The sequence below is a fragment of the Crinia signifera genome, chromosome 5 (genome assembly GCF_055691185.1).
Source record: "Crinia signifera chromosome 5, ASM5569118v1, whole genome shotgun sequence".
In the NCBI taxonomy this organism is placed as follows: Eukaryota; Metazoa; Chordata; class Amphibia; order Anura; family Myobatrachidae; genus Crinia; species Crinia signifera.
In genome coordinates, this window is record NC_139221.1 from 312,689,363 (window position 1) to 312,711,286 (window position 21,924).

Genomic DNA, 21,924 nt, shown 5'->3' on the forward strand with positions numbered 1-21,924 from the left:
AGAAAGCAAAAGAAAGAGCGCAAAAGAATAAGCGCAAAAGAGAAAGCAAAATAATGAGCGCAAAAGAGAAAGCAAAAGAAAGAGCGCAAAAGAGAAAGCAAAAGAAAGAGCGCAAAAGAGAAAGCAAAAGAAAGTGCGCAAAAGAGAAAGCAAAAGAAAGAGCGCAAAAGAGAAAGCAAAAGAAAGAGCGCAAAAGAGAAAGCAAAAGAAAGAGCGCAAAAGAGAAAGCAAAAGAACGAGCACAAAAGGGAAAGCAAAACAATGAGCGCAAAAGAGAAAGCAAAAGAGAAAGGAGCGCAAAAGAGAAAGCAAAAAAGGCAAAACAAAAAGTGCAAAAGAAAGCGCGTGAAAGAGAAAGCACAAAGCATCTGAAAGAGTAAGCAAAAAAACGACCAAGCAAGAGCACAACATAAACCAAAAGAGAGCACAACAGGATGTAGCACATACATTATACTACTATTGGAAAAATGTATTTAGTTTATTTCGCTTTTATTAATTGCGGTGATAAGCCATCCCTTCCGGCTTATTTTCAAATAGAAGTCAATACTTACTCAGCACACATTCACTACAGAACTCCCCCCCGGCACCCACCTGATACTTAGCGGAGATGTGGGAGATAGTACGGATGGTGCATTACTGCATCACAGCACTGAGGTCATGGGTTCGATTCCCACCATGGCTCTAACTGTGTGGAGTTTGTATATTCTCCCCGTACTTGCGTGGGTTTCCTCCGGGTACTCTGGTTTCCTCCCACATTCCAAAAATATACTGGTTGGTTTTTTGGTTCCTAACAAAATTAACCCTAGAACATCTGTGAGCGTGTATATATGGTAGGGAATATAGATTGTAAGCTCTGCTGGGGCAGGGACTGATGTGAATGGTCAAATATTATCTGTAAAGCGCTGCAGAATATGTGCGCACTATATAAGAAAATGTTAATAAATAAATCCTGTTTGCACCTCACCCTCTGTGGACACCAGAGGGGCTGCAATCTAGGGTTTCTCATTGGGGACAGAAGGGGATGCTTGCAATAACTTGAAACGCGAGAAACACTTCACATTCATATGAAAAAGTCCATACTGTACATCTGATAAGGGTGTTACCCCTTCTATGGAGAAATTACAAAGTAACTCAACAGTAAATACCAGATAGGCCGTAAGCCGCAATTAAAAGGGAACAAATGCTGCTGTCTGTGAACAAGCTTACACCTAGTACAGAGCTGATTAACCGGTTACCTGGCTTGCACCATAACAACATATTTATAGAGTATTGTTGGGAAAATGCAGCTATTATAAAGTATATATAAGGAGTATACTTTAGAATCAAATTCAAAACTGTCATTTTACATCATTTTGATAAATATTATGCCAACACACAGTTGTGCGGTCAAACAGCACTGGATCCATAGGTTCTGCCTCTCAACGCATTGCCGGTATGCTGAACTAGACTTCTCCCATGTGCCACGGTTCCAACTAAAACATACATCAAAGGAAAAACATTGATCGAGGAGTGGACGATAGCCATCCCTAGGTCACTCTCTCCATCCATTCAAACTATTCGGTCTACAAACAAAATAAAGTCCAAGGGATGAGTTTCTGAAATAACAGCTGTTGAAAATACAGTAGTGTTCTGCCAGCTGCTGAGGGAAGATGTAAATTGGCAAAAATATCGCTACAGATGTGTCCATGTACATCTAGACCCTGTAGATGCACCATGGCTGGTAGGACGTACCACATCTTTTTGCACCCTATTCACTCCGTTTTGCAGATAAGACGCTACTTAATGGAAAAAGTCGCAAAAAAGACGACCAACGCTACAGAGTCACACTGAGATCACGTGTTGTGTATAATGCAACTTGTATGCACGGAGGGTAAATGTATGTGGACACATCTGTACTTGTATTATAGACGTTAAGTTATCACTATATATAAAAGGCTAAAATCTCCTCACAATTTTGAGGCAAAGTACTGCCAGTGACCACTAGAGGCCACTAGACGGGCCAAATAACCCTTTAACACAGGGGTTCCCAATCTTTTTTGAATCACGGCACCCTAGAGAGTATCAGAGTTTTTTCACGGCACCCCTATGCCTCCAAAAAATGAATTAGATTGGGTTTATATGCGACCCTTAGGGTCAGTTATGTGGTAAAGGGCAGGATTAGCATCTGTTTGTACACATATTATGATTGGCAGCCACCAGCACTGGTTTTGCCCATAAAAAATGAACCATAAATAATTTGAATTAGTCCTGGACCACTAACCTGGGGCACCCCTGCAAGTGTCCTGAGGCATCCCAGGGAGCCACAGCACACAGTTTGGGAACCACTTCTTTAACAGAAAGTGAAACCAAAATGATCTGTTTCAAACTTACTGGATAGGGAGCTGGGAAGACCGAGATTGGAGAGACATTTTGCTGTTCTATAATTTCCATAAATTATCAGTAAAAATATTTATATATTTAGTTAAATATATAAAAAAAAAAAAAAAAAACACAATTTCTATGCAGATAAGAATTTCAACTCCTTATAGAACAGAATAAGCTATTATTTGTGACTACCATTACTATTTTTCTGGAAAAATAGGTTCAGGAAATTCAGGCCTGAGGGTGGAGCTATTAAAAAATAAATATATATTATATTGCTATTTAGATAGAAACGATAGTTATTTTTTGCATTTTGGGATTTATTTGGGCCAGGAAAACAGAGCAAGCGAGAGAGAGAGAGAGAGAGAGAGAGAGAACTCTGCCTCACAAAAGAATACCGTGTATTCTCCTCAGCAGCCTCGGCTGCATCAGTGCTCTATAGGTTAATTAGAAAAATTATCTTATTGGACCAAACTCTCTACAAAACAGACAAGATTCTCTTCGGGTTTCCACTAATCTGCTGTACGCTAGCGCCTCAGACAGCAGCCATCTATCACAGTGATTTCTCAAGGGCCTCTGGGCCTACATCTGTTCAGCCAACTGGAAAAAAAAAATGTCATGCAAGCTGTGTAAATTAATTCGGGTCCTGCTTCTATCCCGGCGCAGACACACACATGTACAAACCTTCCCGTGTGCACAGATAGAACATTCACGCGTGCACAGGATGTCGGTGCCGCCAACGACAGCGTTTCATCCGGAGCTCTTGCCTATTCGCTCAAAGTTTTCACTATCCTGTGATGATGGATGTAAAATATCCTTGTCGGTGACTGTAATTATCAGGAAAGCTGCTCTAGAAGGAAAAAAGACGCGAGGCCAAGATGGATGTAGCCAAATTGGCATGGCCAATGGAATTTCACACTGGCTGATTAAATCAATGGAGAGGCTGAGCGGGGAAATGTCAGGCTGGCTTCAAGCTATAGTTTTTTTTTTCTCTTTTGAAAAATCAAAGTAGAAAAGGAACGTCTTTCTTTCCGTAACGCTGAGCGGGCGGCGAGTGCTGGTAACACATTTTCGATTCGTGCAATGCTTCACTGATAATGCGTTCGCTGCCAAGGGGGGGGGATCAGAAAAATAGATGGAGACCCGAGGACGCGGTCACTGAATTTAGGAAGAAAGTTACAAGCCTGTAGAATTGACAGATTTCATTCGGAGACAATAGTGAGGCACGTTCAGACGCATTGAAGGGTTTCGCCCATCTGACAAGCTAAGGTGTATTTTGTATAGTGAACCAACTTTCCTTTAAAAAATTGTCACTTCACCAAATCACAAAAGGATCTCAAAGAATAAAAAAAAAAAAAGGTTTCGCTCAGCTCCGACATTGACGCCAAAAACTAACGTTGATTTTTACATGCCACACCATTAAAATCTCATTGATTATCTTTTTCAATGTGCTAAAGGAATATTTTTCCTCACATGCACCTGTGAAGCACCTTTGAACTGATTGAGCGGCCACCATTTTTGAGTACTGCTTTATAGTTTTGCCTGATGTATGGCCTACCATGGTAACCACAGTCATATAACACATGAGGTAGCTTTAGAACACGCCTCTGCGCTGACAGCCATATTTTCTAACCTCCAGGGAGGCATCAAAATACTGATTTGCGTGAAAAAAAAAAGTACTTAACTTTTATATAAAAAAAAAAAAAAGAAAAGAACAAACAAGCTAATCTGGGTTTAAGACTTCAAAAAGTAGCAAAAAAAAAATAGCGAAAAAAAAATACACAACGTAAAAAAAGGAGAATGTACTGTAGGATAAGAACACGCATCCAGATACATCGATGGTCATTTTAGGATGTAAATTACCCGCAAAAACACATATGACAATAAAGTCATTGTACGGTTCCATTATCTGCTTACAACCTGTGTCCTATGTGTATGAGTGTTTGTGTAACACGCGTGTTACATAGGCATGCATGTGCACAAGTCCCTGAGCAGAAGCAGCTACCTCGCTGGCACTTACTGATAAATATCCTAGTTAACAGGAATCTATTAGAAAACGAGCCTAATCTAACACGCTTCCCTAGATGCCCGTAGAACGACTGTCCCTTTTATCAATTCAGCTGCAGACGATGACAGGAGAGAGCTGATTATGGGGACATTAATCATCCAGTTTCTCTACCAAAGTAATCTTTCAGGCATAGACACAACACAGCTTGCAACCATCCTAAAAGTCCTACCGCCTGCTAAGGCAACATTTTGGCCCAGGGAACATCGCTGCACGATACTAGCTGCCGCTGCACGCACCCCTCTTACACTCTGCGCACCCTGGGCTGCAGCTAATATATAAACACTGCTGTTGCCTTTGTAACTGCCAGAAGATTGCTAATACAGCTATGTGCAGCGTATTCCAGCATAGACATGAAGCATCATCTCCGAGCCGGGTTCAGACCAATACTGGACATGTACGCCTCTATCGCAGATGTTGCTGAACAACTGACTCTAAACTTCTATTCATTCAAAAAGGGGCACTTGGATAAATGCAGGCGGGTATCGGACCACCGAAGCGGAGACGCCTTGACGTGGCTGGTGGCTTATTTATGTCTGCAATATACGTAATGGCAATATATGTATTCTCTAGAATGTAGAATTGTAAATCTATTTTTGCTGGCCTGTCTGCAGAGTGCTGGGAGAATTCTAATTGTTTAGATTAACCCCTTCCTATGAATAGATTTGAGCTATTACCATTTTGTTTATGAACGACAGCCAATCAGGGCTTGCGCCCAGCACGCAAATCACAGCCAGGTCGTCACTGACTATTATTCCTTCAGGGGTTGGTAAACAAAAAATAGCTTCTATATAGGGGGAAATCTATTACCACTGTCGGCACTGGGCACCCAGGAAGGTTTCTGGGCTAGTATCTTCTAAATTCCTTGGGAATCGCCAGCACTGGCTGTACCGTGCCTGAGGATAACCATTAACCATCACGGTGTTAAGCCCGCCCATCAGACTCCTATTGGCCAGTGTTAACTACAGTATGTAATGGTTTATGCTGATTCCTGGGTGCTGCAAGGCAGCCTGGACTCGCACCATGATATTTTTCTTCTTTATTATGTATACAGGGCAAACATATTCTGCAGTGCTGCCCTATCAGGTGATTATTCAGACAACAGCAAGGGTCATGGCTACATACCCTTCATACCATTCCATTAGGTACACAAAGATCTGTTCCTGGTTTTCCATGCCAGTGGCAGTGCTAGAGGTGGAGCTGCAGCACAGTCCAAAGTTCAAATAGGGGAGGCAGCAACTGCCAATGTGTCCTGGACAGTGATGCTTGTGGTGGCAATTAGTGTGGCTCCCCTGTTTGAATTCTGCACTTAAGGTAGTGCCATGTCCTCTCTAAGGACATGCCAGTGCTCAGCTTCTTGATCTCGCCCCTCTTTGTGACATGATGACATCACATGTGCAGTCTCCCTGCTTTTATGGTGCCTGTTCCAAAGGGGATTACAATCTAATTGAACGTGAACTGATCAGTAGGTCTCTGAGGAGATTGAAACTACTGTATTACAAAACACAGAGGATGAGAGAGAACATACAAACTCCACACAAAGCAGAATAGTCACAAACACAAGGCCAGAGTAGAAAACTTTCGCCGTGCCAATAACCTCCCTCAAATATATATTTTTCTGTACACAGGCCCTTATTCTAGTTGACTCGGTAGGATGCGTATTTTAAAAACGGCCACCGAGTGTTCTTAGCCCCGCCTACCGTACGGATCGCTCACACCGTCCGAATGCGGTAAGACGCCGAGCGAACGGACCGCGAGTGGATGGTCGCCGACCGTCGAATGATGGACCGACCAGACCACTCTGATATTTCTCCGTGCGAAAGCAGGGATATGTGTGGGCAGCTGGCATCCGGCTATGTCAGCTGTCCGGCCCCCACACATGCGTCACGGCCGGATTACCAAACGTACATCCAGCGGTTTCATGGGAACGCCCATGAAACTCGGGGTGTACGCATATGGTAATGAGCCCAAACAGCCCTTCACGCCCCTCTCCACCCCCTGCTCGGATTGTTCCGACCGATCGTTTTCTGTACGGAATTCACTCCGCAATCGGATGTGCGCGGCATTCGCACATGCACAGAAACGCCTCTGCACATGCGCAAACACAATACATCAGCTGTCTGACCGAACACGCAGCCGTCCGACTCAATCAGAATAAGGGCCAATGTGTGAACAATAAGGCCAACTTTTTTTCTCATTGACACAATTGACAAAAAGTGTCCACTTTGTGAATATAACCTCTATCCGGGATCTAATTATTGGTTAGATAAACTTTGCGGGGTGTAACCCATATTCCGGAGGGAACACTCGCTCAAACACAGTTATTGGGTTTAAACTCACTAGAAAACATCGGACAAGGATTATAATGGTAAATATTGCATCTATTTTATGGATAAAGGCCCATTAAAAGGTCCATAAAGTCAGACTTCTAAATGATCTCCATTAATACCACACTCTCTCACCATTGTACTTTTTATTATTAAGCCAGGAATAAATTGCCAAAAAAAAAAACCACCATTTGCCATGGTTACAATTCATCCTCCGAACAATTGTAGAGAATCGCTATGAAACACATGTGTATACTCCTCCAGTTTGTGGGTCGGCGGTAGTTATGGTAATAGAGGGTGAAATCGGGTTTTTTTTATATACCGGAAACAGATATGGACGTCTCAGGCCAAACCTCCAGTATGCGATTCTTATGGCCCTCATCCACAAGTACGATATGGCCGCTTTTTATGCGATTACGACGCATTGCCGAGAAGGATCGCATAAAAAGTGGCAAATTGCAAGTCATTTACTTGCAATTGCGATGTGAGGCGATTTTCCGCGTGCCTCGCAATCGCAGATCGTAGTGTTCATTCTAGCACCCGCCATATTTGAAAACCCATGCAGTTCCTCTTCCCTGCCTGAGGTGTCGCTGTCTGCTGTGGTGTTTCTAGCACAGTTCTGGTTTGCATATCAGTGCTGATATACAGACCACACTGTGTTAGAAGCACTACAGCAGACAGCGACACCCCAGGCAGGGAAAAGGAACTGCATGGGTTTTCAAATATGGCGGGTGCTAGAATGAACACTAGATCTGATTGGCTCCCGTGAATATTTGTCACAGCCAGTTAGCCCTGCTATAATCGCATCAGATACATTGTATGCAAAATGGCCGCATACAATGTATCCTATGCGATCCTGTCACCCTAGAGCCGCCGTGTGAGATTGCGAGGTACCACATGCGATACCTCGCACTAGTGGATGTGGGCCTCTACCCTTCCATTTCTGCCATAAAACCAAGCTTTGTTATACCCCTTTTACACCGCCGAAAAATCCGGGTCAGCGGCGGGTCAGACCCGGATCTTCGGCGGTGTAAATCCCTAACGCCGTGTCCCTTTACACGGGACTTCTACCTAGGTCCTGACCTGGGTAGAACACGGCTAGGACCTGGGTAGATGGCGGTGTAAATGGGAACGCCGGGTCGGATGACCCGGCTCCCATTTACATGAATGGGGAACGTCCAACCTGCGGACCGCAGCGTCCGCAGGTTGGACGGGTTGTCAGCCTGACACTGACAGCCGGCGCTGCTGTCTGCTATACCCTGCAGACAGCAGCGGCGGCAGGGTAGGGAGGTGAACGGATGCCTGTGTGCGGCATCCATTCACCTCCTGTGCGACGGTGGCGGGGGGGTGCGCGCGGGGACTGGGGGCAGCCCAGCAGCTTACCTTAGTGCTGGGCTGCCCCCAGCAGCGTTCCGGTCCGGCGGCGGCGGTGATTGGCGCTTGGAGATGACATCATCCTGTCATCTCCAAGTACCGGGAGGGGGGGGGGGCGGGTGCGGGCCGGGCTGTCCGCCCGGTGTAAATTGCACTAAACGCCGGGTCGCACCCGGCTTGAACCTGGGTCTAAAAAAGCCCGGTGCGACCCGGCGTTTTGGTGTAAAAGGGGTATAATTAGTAAGCAGAGGCATTATAGATGCTGCAGGCAAGGTAGATAAATAGAGTAGGTGTCCGCACACGCCTATCATGAAATTAGGCAAAATATCCCCCATATGGTGACACCCCAATTGGTACAGAGGAGGAATTGTCTAAGTTACACCAGTTGTGAACAGAGGATACGCGTAGGATGGCACATCTTTCTGTGACACATCTGGAGAGCATTCACAGCGCTTCACATTTTCCATTTTGTTATGTAACAGCCTTATTCCCAAAAAAAAAAATTCCACACACACAATACCCCATAATGACGTGGAAAAAAAAAAACTTTTTGGAGATTTTTGCAACTTTATTAAAAATAAAAAACAAGAAATCACATGTACATAAGTATTCACAGCCTTTGTTCAATACTTGGTTGATGCAATTACAGCCTCAAGTCTTTTTGAAGCACATTTATCTTATTCCTCTTTGCAGCACCTATCAGGTTGGACGGGAAGCCTCCGTGAACAGCCAGTTTCAGATCTCCCCAGAGATGTTCAATCAGAGTCAAGTCTGGACTCTGGCTGGGCCACTCAAGGACATTCACAGAGTTGTCCTGAGCCACTCCTTTGATATCTTGGCTGTGTGGTTAGGGTCATTGTCCTGCTGATAGATGAACCGTCACCCCAGTCTGAGGTCAAGACTGCTCTGGAGCAGGTGCCTGGTTTCCTCCAAACATGACGCCTAGCATTCACATCCAAGAGTTCAATACTTGTCTCATCAGACCAGAGAATTTAGTTTTTCATGGTCTGAGAGTCATTCAGGTGTATTTTGGCATACTCCAGGCTGGCTGCCATGTGCTTTTTTACTAAGGAGTGGCTTCCATCTGGCCACTCTACCATAAAGGCCTGACTGGTTGATAGCTGCAGAGGTGGTTGTCCTTCTGGAAGGTTCTCCTCTCTTCACAGAGGAATGCTGTAGCTCTGACAGAGTGACCATCTGGTTCTTGGTCACCTCCCTGACTAGGGCCCTTCTCCCCCGATCAGTTTAGTTGGCTGGCCAGCTCTAGGAAGAGTCCTGGTGGTTCTGAACTTCTTCCATTTACAGATGATGGAGGCCACTCTGCTCACTGGGACCTTCAAAGCAGCAGATATTTTTCCTGCACCCTTCTCCAGAATTGTGCCTTCAGACAATCCTGTCTTGGAGGCCTACAGCTCTGACATGCAATGTCAAGTGTGGGACCTTATATAGACAGTTGTGTGCCTCTCCAAATCATGTCCAATCAACTGAATTTACCACAGGTGGACTCCAATTCAGCTGTAGGAACATCTCAAGGATGATCACTATAAACAGGATACTCCTGAGCTAAATTCTAAGCTTCATGGCAAAGACTGTGAATACTTATGTACTGTGATTTCTTAGTTTTATTTATTTTTAATAAAAGTTGCAAAAATCTCCCAAAAACATGTTTTCACATTGTCATTATGAAATGTTGGGTGTAGAATTTTGAGGGAAAAAAAATAAATATTATTCCATTTTGGATTAACGGGGGTATTCAATGTGGGGGTCATGGCAGTCGAGCTTGCTTGACTGCCGTGACCCAGTCCCGTTCTCGGTCAGTTCGACTGAGAACATGCAGGCGGGATTCAATGTCCCGCCTGCAGCGGGATGAGAAGGGGGCATGGCCACGTGTTGCGGCCAGGAAGAGGCAAGCTGGTCACTTCCCGACCGTTCTCGGCAGAACGAGCCCGACAGCTTGTGCTGTCGGGCTCGTTCTGCCGAGATACCCTGCTCAATTCTGTCGGGAAGACAGCATTGAATAGAGCCCAATGGGAGATGCTCGCCGGTGATTGAATATCCCCCTTAGGCTGTAACATAAATGTGGAAAAAATGTGAATACTTTCTGAATGCAGTGTATGGAATGCCCCACACCAACAGACTTCATCCTAGTCACAGGTAACAGCTGGAAGGTTGTGTGATATAGAGTAACACCTTACCTGTCCGCTGACTTTACACATCATGACCCATAAACCTTGCCCCTCGTTCCTCAAATTGCTGTTGACGTTCTGCAAATCATCCAAGGCTTCACACAGCTAAAAATAAACAATATATAATATATATCATCTGTGTGCAACATTCGTTCTTTATATAGATTATTATGTGCAATAATTATTTTTGTGCATTCATATTTATGTGTATTTATTCTTATATTATTTGCAGTTCTACTCAGGGCCGCCGAGAGGGAGGGGGGGAGGGTACATTTTACCTGGGCCCGGGCCTATCAGGGGGCCCGGGCCAGGGGACACAAAGACACACTTTAAAAAAAAAAAAAAAACTTTTTTAAAGGCAGCGGTTTAGCGAGGGTGCGGGTCAGCAGCGGCAGCCTGTGTCACACTCACTGTGTGCAGATCTGCAGTCTGGCATCCAGCTGCGGAGCGTCTGCAGAGAAACTGTGTCTGCTGCAGAGCACAGCTCTTGAGACGCGAGAGGGGAAGGTCAGAAGGTCAGGTGACGTGCAAGGACGCACGGCATGTGACAGGGGAAGATGAAGTGCAGGCTGGAGCCAGAGGAGCTCCTGAAACTGGCTGCCTTCTGGTCATGCCCTGTAAGTACATTTTTTTCTGCCCTGCCTCTTAATACTTAATTATTCTCCATATCTATCTATCTATCTATCTATCTATCTATCTATCTATCTATCTCTATAGATCTATCTATATCTATCTTTCTATCTATCTATCTCTATAGATCTTTCTATCTATAGATCTTTCTATCTATAGATCTATCTATCTATGTATCTCTATAGATCTATCTATCTGTCTCTATAGATCAGGGGTGGGGAACCACCGGCCCGCGGGCCAGATACGGCCCCCGCACCCAGTATGTCCGGCCCGCCCACCTATATTACTTTTTAAACAGCCACCCGCCCGGCTATATTACCGATTAATCAGCCGCCCGCCTATATTACTGAAGTATCAGCCGCCCGCCCGCCTATATTACATACCAGCCGCCGGGGATGGCTGCTGCTGCTGCTGCCGCCAGGGAGATGTGCATAAGATGCGCCCGCCAATCACTGCTGGTGCATCACCTCCACAGCCAATGTGATTGGCGGGCGCGTCTTCTGCACATCTCTCCGGCGGCAGCAGCCATCCCACGGCGGCTGCTATGTAATATAGGCGGGCGGGCGGCCGGCTGATACATCAGTAATATAGGCGGGCGGGCGGCTGATTAATCGGTAATATAGCCGGGGAGATGTGCAGAAGACGCACCCGCCAATCACAGTGGCTGTGGAGGTGTGTCGCCGGCAGTGATTGGCGGGCGTGATGCGGGCGGTAGGGAGGGGGACTCGCGAGGTTTGGGATGCGCCCGCCATGCATTGCACTGCATGGGCGGGAGCATCGGAGGTCAGAGTACAGCAGCAGCCGCAGCAGCCATCACGCTGTGGTGCCGCAGCTAAATCAGTGTAAACTTGTAAAGGTAAATGCTGCTTCTCTCACCCTCCCTTCCCCAGTGACTGACACATCCAGGGGTTGTCATTTACCCCTGAATTCACCCCCAAACAGGTTAATGTGATTATGTCTGATTCTCATAATCAGACATAATCACATTAACCTGTTTGGGGGTGACACCCCCCCTTCCTCCACACTGTCACTTTTTATGGTGTGTCTGCCCACATGTATATGTCGCTGCCCGTGTGTATATGTCGCTGCCCGTGTGTATAATGCCCACATGTATATGCCGCTGCCCTGTGTATAATGCCCACATGTATATGCCGCTGCCCTGTGTATAATGCCCACATGTATATGCCGCTGCCAGTGTGTATAATGCCCACATGTATTTGTCGCTGTCAGTGTGTATAATGCCCACATGTATATGCCGCTGCCAGTGTGTATAATGCCCACATGTATATGCCGCTGCCAGTGTGTATAATGCCCACATGTATATGCCGCTGCCAGTGTGTATAATGCCCACATGTATATGCCGCTTCCAGTGTGTATAATGCCCACATGTATATGCCCCTGTCAGTGTGTATAATGCCCACATGTATATGCCACTGCACTGTGTATAATGCCCACATGTATATGCCGCTGCCCTGTGTATAATGCCCACATGTATATGCCGCTGCCAGTGTGTATAATGCCCACATGTATATGCTGCTGCCCGTGTGTATAATGCCCACATGTATATGCCGCTTCCCTGTGTATAATGCCCACATGTATATGCCGCTGCCCTATGTATAATGCCCACAATTTTCCAAATGGCCCTCGGTAGAAAAAAGGTTCATACTTTTTGTACTGTACTTTTGTACTGTACTACGTGATGCGCGGGAGTGCGCATCGCATAGTACTAAACGGACGGCAGAAGAACGGAGCGTCTATGGGCTCCTTAACTCTGAACGGTCTTCTCCAAAGCATAAATATACACTTTCCCATTTAAAGTCACCGCTGTAGTCACCGCTGGGCGCCCGGATCCATCCTCCCAAAAGTGTTCGGCACCTTACTTCCCACTTATCCTGGAGCAGGATAAGTGGAACGCACGTGAGTGTGCCCTGACTTCCTACCGGAAGCCGGGCGCCCGGCGGGGATGGAGAGATGGGTCTACAGTGGAGGTATTTATATGGGTAAGTGAATGTCTTTTTGTGTGTATATTTATGCTGCCATGCTCCTGGGAGTGGGTTCTTCTCATGTGCTAAACACGCCCTTAACATGCCGTGTCACCCCCATGGGGGCCCCTGGAAGTTGATGTACCGGGGCCCAGGATTTCTCTTGGCAGCCCTGGTTCTACTTATCAGCAATCATTTTCTATGTGCAATAATAAGAATGGTCATACACAAGACACTAAACGAAATGTACAATGACAATGGCAGATAATGTCAGATGACTGCTGCTACTACTCTGTGACTATTAAAGTGCAAAAAACCCCCAAAAAAACAAAATAAAACCCTTCATGTATTCTTAATTTAGGGCGGTAACCAATTAGGCAGGGAAATTTACCACAGCTAATTGACTATCCGCTGGCCCTTATTGGGGTATTTGTTTCTTCTTGCCTTAGGCAAGCTAAACCAAATCCCCGGTAAGCGTTCTTCAAACCGTGATCACTGCTGTGGAAACGCATAGGTTTACGGCTTTTTGCGGAACCTTTATGCTTGCATGCAGTATAGGGTAATTAACTGCACAGAAAAAAGGTACTTGTGTATTAGCATGGCGCCCGCTAAGCAAATTACTTTTCTTTTGCGATTTTTGTATGCGATTTTCCTATGTAATTTATTCATTGCTCTCTGGCCGCGGGCAGTGTGATTGCATCGCACGCAAAAATCGCATGCAATTTTATAGGGTGCGATGCCATTGACTTTACTATACAGTTCTACGAGACGCAATGAGATTTAGGCACCCCCTATCCACGCCACTCCGAAGTGTGGTGAGCCCTGCGAGGGGCAGAGGAACGCGTCCTCCCGACCTTTTCATTCCCCCACCATCCACGTCGGCGTGGAGTTGATTCTATATAGTGTGGCGAGCACAGTGGGCCCGAAGCGTGGCGAGTGGATGTGGAATACATGTCATGTAATTTGCGTCCCCTCGCCATGCTTCTGGCCCGGTGGCTCGCTGCGCTTGCACACTATATAACATCAACTCCACGCCGACGTGTGGATAGTGCGGGGGTGTCTAAATCTCATTGCATCTCATAGAAGTGTATAGTAAAGTCAATGGCATTGTACCCTATCAAATTGCATGCGATTATCACATGCAATGCGATCGCATCGCACCGCCCAAGGGCAGAGAATAAATTACATAGGAAAATCACATTGCATGCAATGCGATTTACCTACGGTGCCGCACATATGCAAATTGGGCTCCCTGCTAATACACAAGTACCAAAAAAAAACCTAGCTATTACTGGATAACCCAAATTGCAGTAGAAGCCCCTTTTTTTGTGTGCGGAAAATAACAAGTAATAGGATATCCCTCTTAATGAACATTTGGGATTTAGAGATTCCGTGTGTTCTAATAACTATCGCTTTACACACTTGCTTTAACATTTCATATGTCCCAGTGGAGGATCCGCACAGATTTAACAAGCTTCAAAATGACCGCTAATCAGTTAACGCAGCTCGCCACTGATGGCTGGAAGTGGATGGCCATCGAACATCGAGGATTAGAAATCATTGATGGTTTATGGCCGATGTCAAATACTTTTGCCATCGACGGGGGAGAAATAGAAGAACTCCCGACAAACCTCAAGCTTCGTCCCCACGTTCTGATTGGGCCACGGGCCAGCAAGTCAAAGTAAATGAATGACCATCGATAGCTAAAACTATCGATGTTATCCATCACATAGTTTGTCACTAAGGGCCAGATTTTCTAAGCTTTAAAAGTGATAAAATAGAGTGATAAACAGCCAGCCAATCAGCTCCTACCTGCCATGTCACAGACTGTGTTTGAAAACGGTCAGGCAGGAGCTGATTGTGGCTGGCTGTTTATCACTCTCTATTTTATCACTTTTGAAGCTTAGAGAATCTAGCCCTATATATGGCTGGTTGCAAAATCACCATCAATGGCGACTACACGGATCCCTACCGCTGATCACACCCTCTTCCAGCAACTTCCAGAACTTGCACACAACAAAGTTCTCCGGCTTCTTTTTTATGTCAAGCTTAATATCATTAAAGGAAACCGGGGACATACAGAAGAGTATCAATGTTCCACACTAAAAATGAATATATAAATGTTTAAGGCTTTCCCTTGTAAAAGTAGCTGATCCAGCAGATAGCAGAAGGGATTACGGAGAAATAATCCTTCACCGCTAAGTGTCCATAAATCACAGTTAACTTGTAGTTGTGCGCAGTTTGCAAAGTGAGCAATAACACACTGAGGGCGTTTCTGGTCTATGGAATACGGAATCTGGTTTTCTTGGAAGCCACGCCCACATTTATGCAGAAGTAGCTGCTACAGGGAGTCTGAATTCGCATAATATGATGAGGATTCCGAACAGGACGAACCTTGTTATATTCAATGTGGAGTTTTTCTTGTTCGTTTTCTAACTTGTCTTTGATGTTCTTTTGCTCGGACATATTTTCCTGCAGCTGCATCATGCGCAGGTTCCGCTCTAATCCAACACAGACATTGAAATCATTACAAGTTGCAGAAATAAAAGTGTTAAAGAGAAGCTGTATGCACTTGACAAATGTAAATGCTTGTGACCGGCCACACCCCCGCACACTGTAGCCAATACGGCGCCTTAATACATGGCTTTTAGTATCACCTGCATTCCTGCTCAAACTAAAAATCTGATTGGCTGTCCTGGATTACCAAAGAATTGTGATACAGACACTGTATAATCAGGAACAAAAGCCAGTCGGTGAAAATGAATTCCAACTGGATAATTGCTTATAGCAGCAGAAACTATTATTATGGTTATAGTTCCGGGTTTGCTCTAATGACCGTAAAATCTAACTCTGGAGACGATTTCACAAGTTCAGCTGGCCATACATCTACAGATCGATTGTCAGATTGGGCTGGTTGGAACAAACACCTGGTAGTATCTGAATGACCGTTTGGCAGTTTTCCAGCATTTCAAAACAAATTGTTAACGGTCATTTGCTCTCATCCGTTACCAGGATTTTGTTCCAACCAGCCCAATCTGACAATCGATCTGTAGATGTATGGCCAGCTTTACATACGTGACCACAGTGAGGGCTCATGCAATGTACCCGTGACCTCTGAGCTTACATGTACCTCCTTCTAGCTGAAAATGTCTGACCACCAGGCATAGGGGGGGTATGCAATCCCCCGCCACTATTTCTGACAGGGGCAAATAGCGGCGGTTGCCTTGTTCAATGCGGTCTTTCCCGACAGTATTGAAGAGGCATTTCGGCAGAACAGACACGACTTTAAAAGCTGTCGGGGCCCATTCTGCCGAGAACCGCGGTGGATTGTCGTTCTCACGGCCGGATCTCGACGATCCACAGAAGTATCTCGTGGACACGCCCCCTTTCCGGTGCTCGGCAGGTGGGACATTGAATCCTGTCTGCTGATTATCAGTCGAGCAGGCCCAGAATGGAACAGGGTCATGGCTGTCAGGATGTCCAGACAGTCATGACCTGGGATTAAATATCCCCCATAGAGTTAAATAATGTTTTATGCAACTTATAACTTTATTATAATCAGATTTCATAATGGTAAACCGACAACGGCATTATAATTTAATAAGTCATGTCCTACTCGTTAACTGAAGGATAGGGAAAAGTCCACAGTATTATCCAGGATTAGGTTCTTACATTTAATTTTATCACTTGGTCACGGTTTAGGATACGGTTTCTGGGACAGTTCAATCGCAATGTTATATATTTATACTATTGTAGTGTTCATTCTAGCACTCACCATCTTTGAAAACTACAGCAGACAGCGACACCCCAGGCAGGTTACAGGAACTGCATGGGTTTTCTAAGAAGGCGGGTGCTAGGATGAACACTACAATATTATAAAATCCTGTAAAAATGGCGGCTTCTGCAATGTACTTGCACATTGGGCTTTTACAGTTTTCAGCCCACAAACTCTCCACCCCATCCCCAGTCCCTATCTGCTCCTAAATCCAATCTCTGTCTTCACAGCTCCCTCTCTACATATCCAGCAAGTTTGCAACATATCAGTGTCCCTGCAAAAATGGCTTTCACTTTCTGTTGTGACATCTTTTTAGCACACAAAGGTGTAATTTGGTCCTTCAAGTGGCCTCTAGTGAGCAGTAGTTGGCTATATAATATATTTGTATGAATATATTATATAATATACATAATTCAGTACCACCATCTACCAACTGGAAGATCTATAAAATAACTGAGGTCGCCTGTCATGTCTGGCACATACAGTAGGGGGCGCACTGCCGGAAAGATATGAAGCAGAGCGGAGAGGGCAGAGCGGAGAGGGCAGACCAAGAAGGTGGTTCTATACTACCTTAAGAGGTTAAGGGGGGTATGCAATCTGGGACCACGGCTGTCAATCCCTGCCGACAGCCTTGATCTTGGCCTGTTTGCGGTCAGATCGACAACATAATGACAGACAAGATTCAATGTCCCGTCTGCCGATGGACGCAAAGGGGGCTTGGCCGCGAAAACTGCTGTGGGTTGTCGATCTGCGGCCCGGATAACGTCAATCCACGGCCATTATCGGCAGAACAGGCCAGACAGGTTCTGAAGTCTGGGCCCGTTCTGCCGCGATCCTGCATCAATGCTGTCGTTAATGACAGCATTGAATAGGGAGCCGCAGCTATTTCCCACGTCGGAAATAGCTGCTGCACATTGCATACCCCCCTAAGAATAATAAAATAAATTAGGTACTTATATGTTAGTTGGGCGCCCACTAAGCTACTTGCTTAGTTTTACGCGTCCCCTCGCGGGGCTCGCCACACTATATAAAATCAGCTCCATGCCGACATGGATAGTTGGGGTATGAGCGTACTTACTATAGTGGGCGCCCAACTAACATAAAAGTACCATAAATGTTCAAACATTACTGAATAAAATAATGGTACTTGTTTCCTAGCACGGCCACAAATCTTGGCCATCGGGGGTAATTTTAGTGGCCTGCGACGCGACCGACGCGATGCTCCCGATTTTTCCATTGAAATGCATTGAAAACAGTGAAAAATCGGGTCGGTCGCGTCGTGTGCGCCTAAAAATGCTTAAATGGTCCACCCGCGATGGCCGCGATTTCCCCATAGGGAACAATGTTAAATGCCTCAATTTACCCGCGATGACCCCGATTTCCCATAGGAAACAATGTTAAATGGGTCAATTTACCCAAATCATCATAGGGAAGAATGGTAAATGGGCCAGAAAGCCCAAAAAACCCCCCTGACCAGTGAAATGTCCCCCCAAAAGTAGTTCACGCCACCCCGCGATGAACGTGAACCCGAAGCGTGGCGAGCGCAGCGAGTCCGCGAGGGGCGGCGGTACGCGTCCTCCGACCTTTTCATACCCCCACTATCCACTAGGGCGTGGAGTGAGAATAGAATAGTGTGGCGAGCGCAGCGAGCCACCGAGCCCGAAGCGTGGCGAGCACACGCGGATACCTGTGAAGCCCGCGAAGGGACGCGTTTACCTGTGAAGGTATTGCTCTCTATGGGGAAATCGCGGGCATCGCGTCTGGCCCATCGCACCCGATTTTTTTGCGCATGCGATGCCCGCGATGGCCCCGATTTTACCCCCGATGACCTCGATTATGATCGTTGTGGCCGTGCAAGGAAACAAGTACCAAAATAATAATTAAGGACGCATAACATGATCCACTTAAGAACCATATCAGAAATAGAATTTACCCAAAAAGATTTTAAGTACCAACAAAAATAAATATATAAACATGCAAAAACAATCAGACGCAAACACAAGATAGTCCTACAAGTAACGCAGAGAAGGGAATGTTTCTATATTAATCCAGACTACTAGAAAATACAGCAATCATATTACCCAGGTAGTAGTTGACAAAGTCGGCCGTCAGCGCAGGCTGCTTGTGCTTTCTCCTGCCATCCACGCTAGTACTAGTCTCCGAATTGTCCACCGGGAAGATGTCTGTGCTGATGCCCATCAGTTCCGCTTTGCGCATGAGTTTCCGTATAGCGGACGCGCTGCTGGTGAGCGGACGAGGGAGCTTCTCTCTTGGAACCCACGCCTGAGGCCTGGTGTTCCGGGCTAGCTCGGACTTCACGCGGTACTGCTGTAATCGGGTGGAGATGCGAGCCTGGAGAATAACGGAGAGGGGTGAGGCTTTGCAGAACTGCGCTAAGAGTGCTGCAAATACGTGATACAGGGGAGCGGGTAATGTCTGTGGCTAGAATAAGTCTACAGGGAGATAATTACAAGTGTAAGTGGGAATGTGGGAGAATATAGGATCTGCAAGGGAGACAAAACATGGTTCTACTTCTCAAATACCATATCACATTGTCATTGTTTGGGGATGATTTATCAAGCCTCAGAGAGAGATGTTTGCCCAAGGCATCCAATCAGTTCCTGCCATTGATCTAGCATGGTTGACAAAACTATAGTTAGGAAGCTGATTGGTGCTTCGTGCGACCTCTCATTCCCCCGAGGCTCGCTACATCTCCCTCTTTGTACTACATGCAAATATACACAGAAGGGGAACAGACACAAATCCTGCCCTAGAATAACCCACAAACAGCACTGCAGGACAAAACAGGATTTAATTATCAGGAATTCTGCTCTGGCTCTCGACTATTTCCGCAGCTTCTGCAAAACCTGGTCTGGACTCCGAGGGATTCTAAACACTTGTAGCCCCTAGACAACACTAGAAGATTCTCATGTGACCCGGAGCACCAGAGGGGCTGTATGGCGTGACTGCAGCAAAGATGTAGGACGACACATCTCTAACCTGACTACAATATACACTGTATATGTTATAATCTTTATGTAATTGACATTAATGTGCTCTGTTCAGGTGTCACAGATACTATCCCACCAGCCTCCGCCCTCCCCATCATTAACGCTTGCCTAAAAGCATTGCTTCAAAAACAAACGCAATAAAAAGAACAGTTGTATTATAAAAATGTCACTGTTTACTGGAAGAAACATTGGATTAATAATGAATATAATTTCCATAAGAAATACGCTGTGACTTAAACCTAGAAAAAAAAATTCTCAATTCAAAAACGTTGAAAAAAATAATTTCTCAATTCAAAAACGTTGAAAAAAACAAAACAAAACGATCCACGGCATAATGACAACAAAAGATAGCAATAAAATAGTCCAAAACAGGAGGATGCGGTCACCAGCAGATTAATTGGATCATAAACTGCATAGAGGGGAGGTGAGGGGGATGGTGCACAGCTGCAAACTGACAGTTAGGGGTTCTATAAAGACAGTGCTGTAACCATGCCCTGGGAGGGTGAGATTCCCACAGAAACAGAGCTCGAGCAATATCCAATACAATACAGAACATTGTCGACCGTCACATATTTCTGGGACAAATCACAGCCGTTATTATCTTTACTTTTACGGTCACTGAGGGACAGATGTATTAAGCCTGGTGAAGTGATAAAGTGGAAGGTGATAAAGTTTTCAGGCTAGGCTTGAAAAAAAATGAGTTAGGAGCGGATTGGCTGCTGTCCTTTTTCAAACCTAGCCTGTAGCTTAACAGTCAGGAGCTGATTGGCTGCTGTGTTATGACCTTCACCAGACTTAATAAATCTGCCCCAGAGTCAAGACACATACAGGGAAATGTACTAAGATGGGAGTTTATAATTCACATGGGACATTGCTGTAGGCACCCAATCAGAAACGACTTATTATTTAGTACCTTCTAGAAGATAACAGATAGTACCTGATTGGTTGCACATAGCAACATCCTATCTGATGTATGCCGGATACAGGTATAGGTCTATAACAATAAGTAGTACTCAATGATTGTCTCCACGTCTGGATTAAATGTGTTAGCCATAATAATATTAATAATATTAATAATAATAATTGAGACTAATACAGTTATGACATCTATAAAAGGTTTGAGATTGACAATCAGAGGCTTTAATGAAGCCGTTGGAACTTTATTCAGACCAAATACACAACTCCAGTTCAAATCTCATGTGATCAAAGACAAACATCCCACTTCCCCACTGAATGAAATGACCTTTAGCTCCAGACTTACATTTCCATCTCTAGGTACGCAAGGCCTTTTTTCATACTGAAACGCCACAGTCGATGGCATTAATACCTGAGCTTCTGGTGTGAGGTGCTTTTCTCGCTCTTTCAAGGACATTTTACAGTAAGATTGCAGAGCCAAATAATTTTTCCTTTTCCACTTCCTGTCAAAGCGGTCAGCGTGCTGCTTACAGTAAGCAAAGAACGGGTCTGCAATGTCCTGCATCAAAGAATAGATTATTCATTGGCATTTAAATGCAAAACTAAAAACGTATGAAGTACAACTTATGCACTAGCCTTGCTTTCTTACAAATCTAAAAGGGACAGGGATTCCTGATCGATCGAAGACTGGGTTGAGGTGGTGGTGGTGGGGAAGGGAAACACAGTGGGGGAAAGCCAACATCTTGGACTTCCCCAATTTGCTGATCCCTGACCAAAAATTCATTGGGTTGTTTGACATGCAGAATTTCCACGACTGGTCGGTTTTGATCAGGGAATTGCGTGCTGAGATCTCAAAACTGTGATGTATTCAAAATTAACAGATCAATGTTTCGGTGCGGGCACGCCCCTTTGTCAAGGTGGATAAATAGTGTTCCCGCTAGGCTGTTTTAGCGGGGCACTGCGCCCTGCCCGATTTTTAAGGGGCAAAATGCGCCCTGCCCTGCTAGCAGCGCCCTGCTAAAACAGCCTGGTGCCTGCCCCGACTGCTTGCACGGGGAAGCCCAGCTCCGCCTTAGACGGCGATGCCCGGCACCTTCATTGGGGCCGGGCCCGCCCCCTTTAGTGGCAGCGGCAGCTGGGCCCGTCCCTTTTCATGACATCACAGCCTGGGCATGCCCCTTTTGTGACGTCGGCGGCCCGGGACCGCACACAAGTGTGACGTCAGCGGGCCCGGTCCCCCCCCCGGCGCCCTGCAGCCCGAAAAGCTAGAGCAGGCATGTCCAACGTTGGCCCTCCAG

The 21,924-nt window shown here is 45.7% G+C and overlaps 1 protein-coding gene across 6 annotated transcripts in view; it reads right to left on the reverse strand.

The window, feature by feature from the left end:
- Positions 1-21,924, reverse strand: part of PHF14 (PHD finger protein 14) — a 248,771-nt gene that overhangs the window by 182,201 nt on the left and 44,646 nt on the right. For 5 of the 6 annotated variants that reach the window (XR_014444023.1, XM_083144821.1, XM_083144822.1 and 2 more), the window contains 4 exons: positions 20,973-21,185; positions 18,782-19,052; positions 15,320-15,426; positions 10,323-10,418 (listed from right to left, as the gene is read on the reverse strand). Coding sequence is in view for 5 of the 6 variants with exons in the window: in XM_083144821.1 (XP_083000947.1) it covers positions 10,323-10,418; positions 15,320-15,426; positions 18,782-19,052; positions 20,973-21,185 (687 nt within the window). In the remaining variant the exon portion in view is untranslated. The remainder of the gene's footprint in view (positions 1-10,322; positions 10,419-15,319; positions 15,427-18,781; positions 19,053-20,972; positions 21,186-21,924) is intronic. The other variant, XM_083144823.1, reaches the window with a different exon arrangement.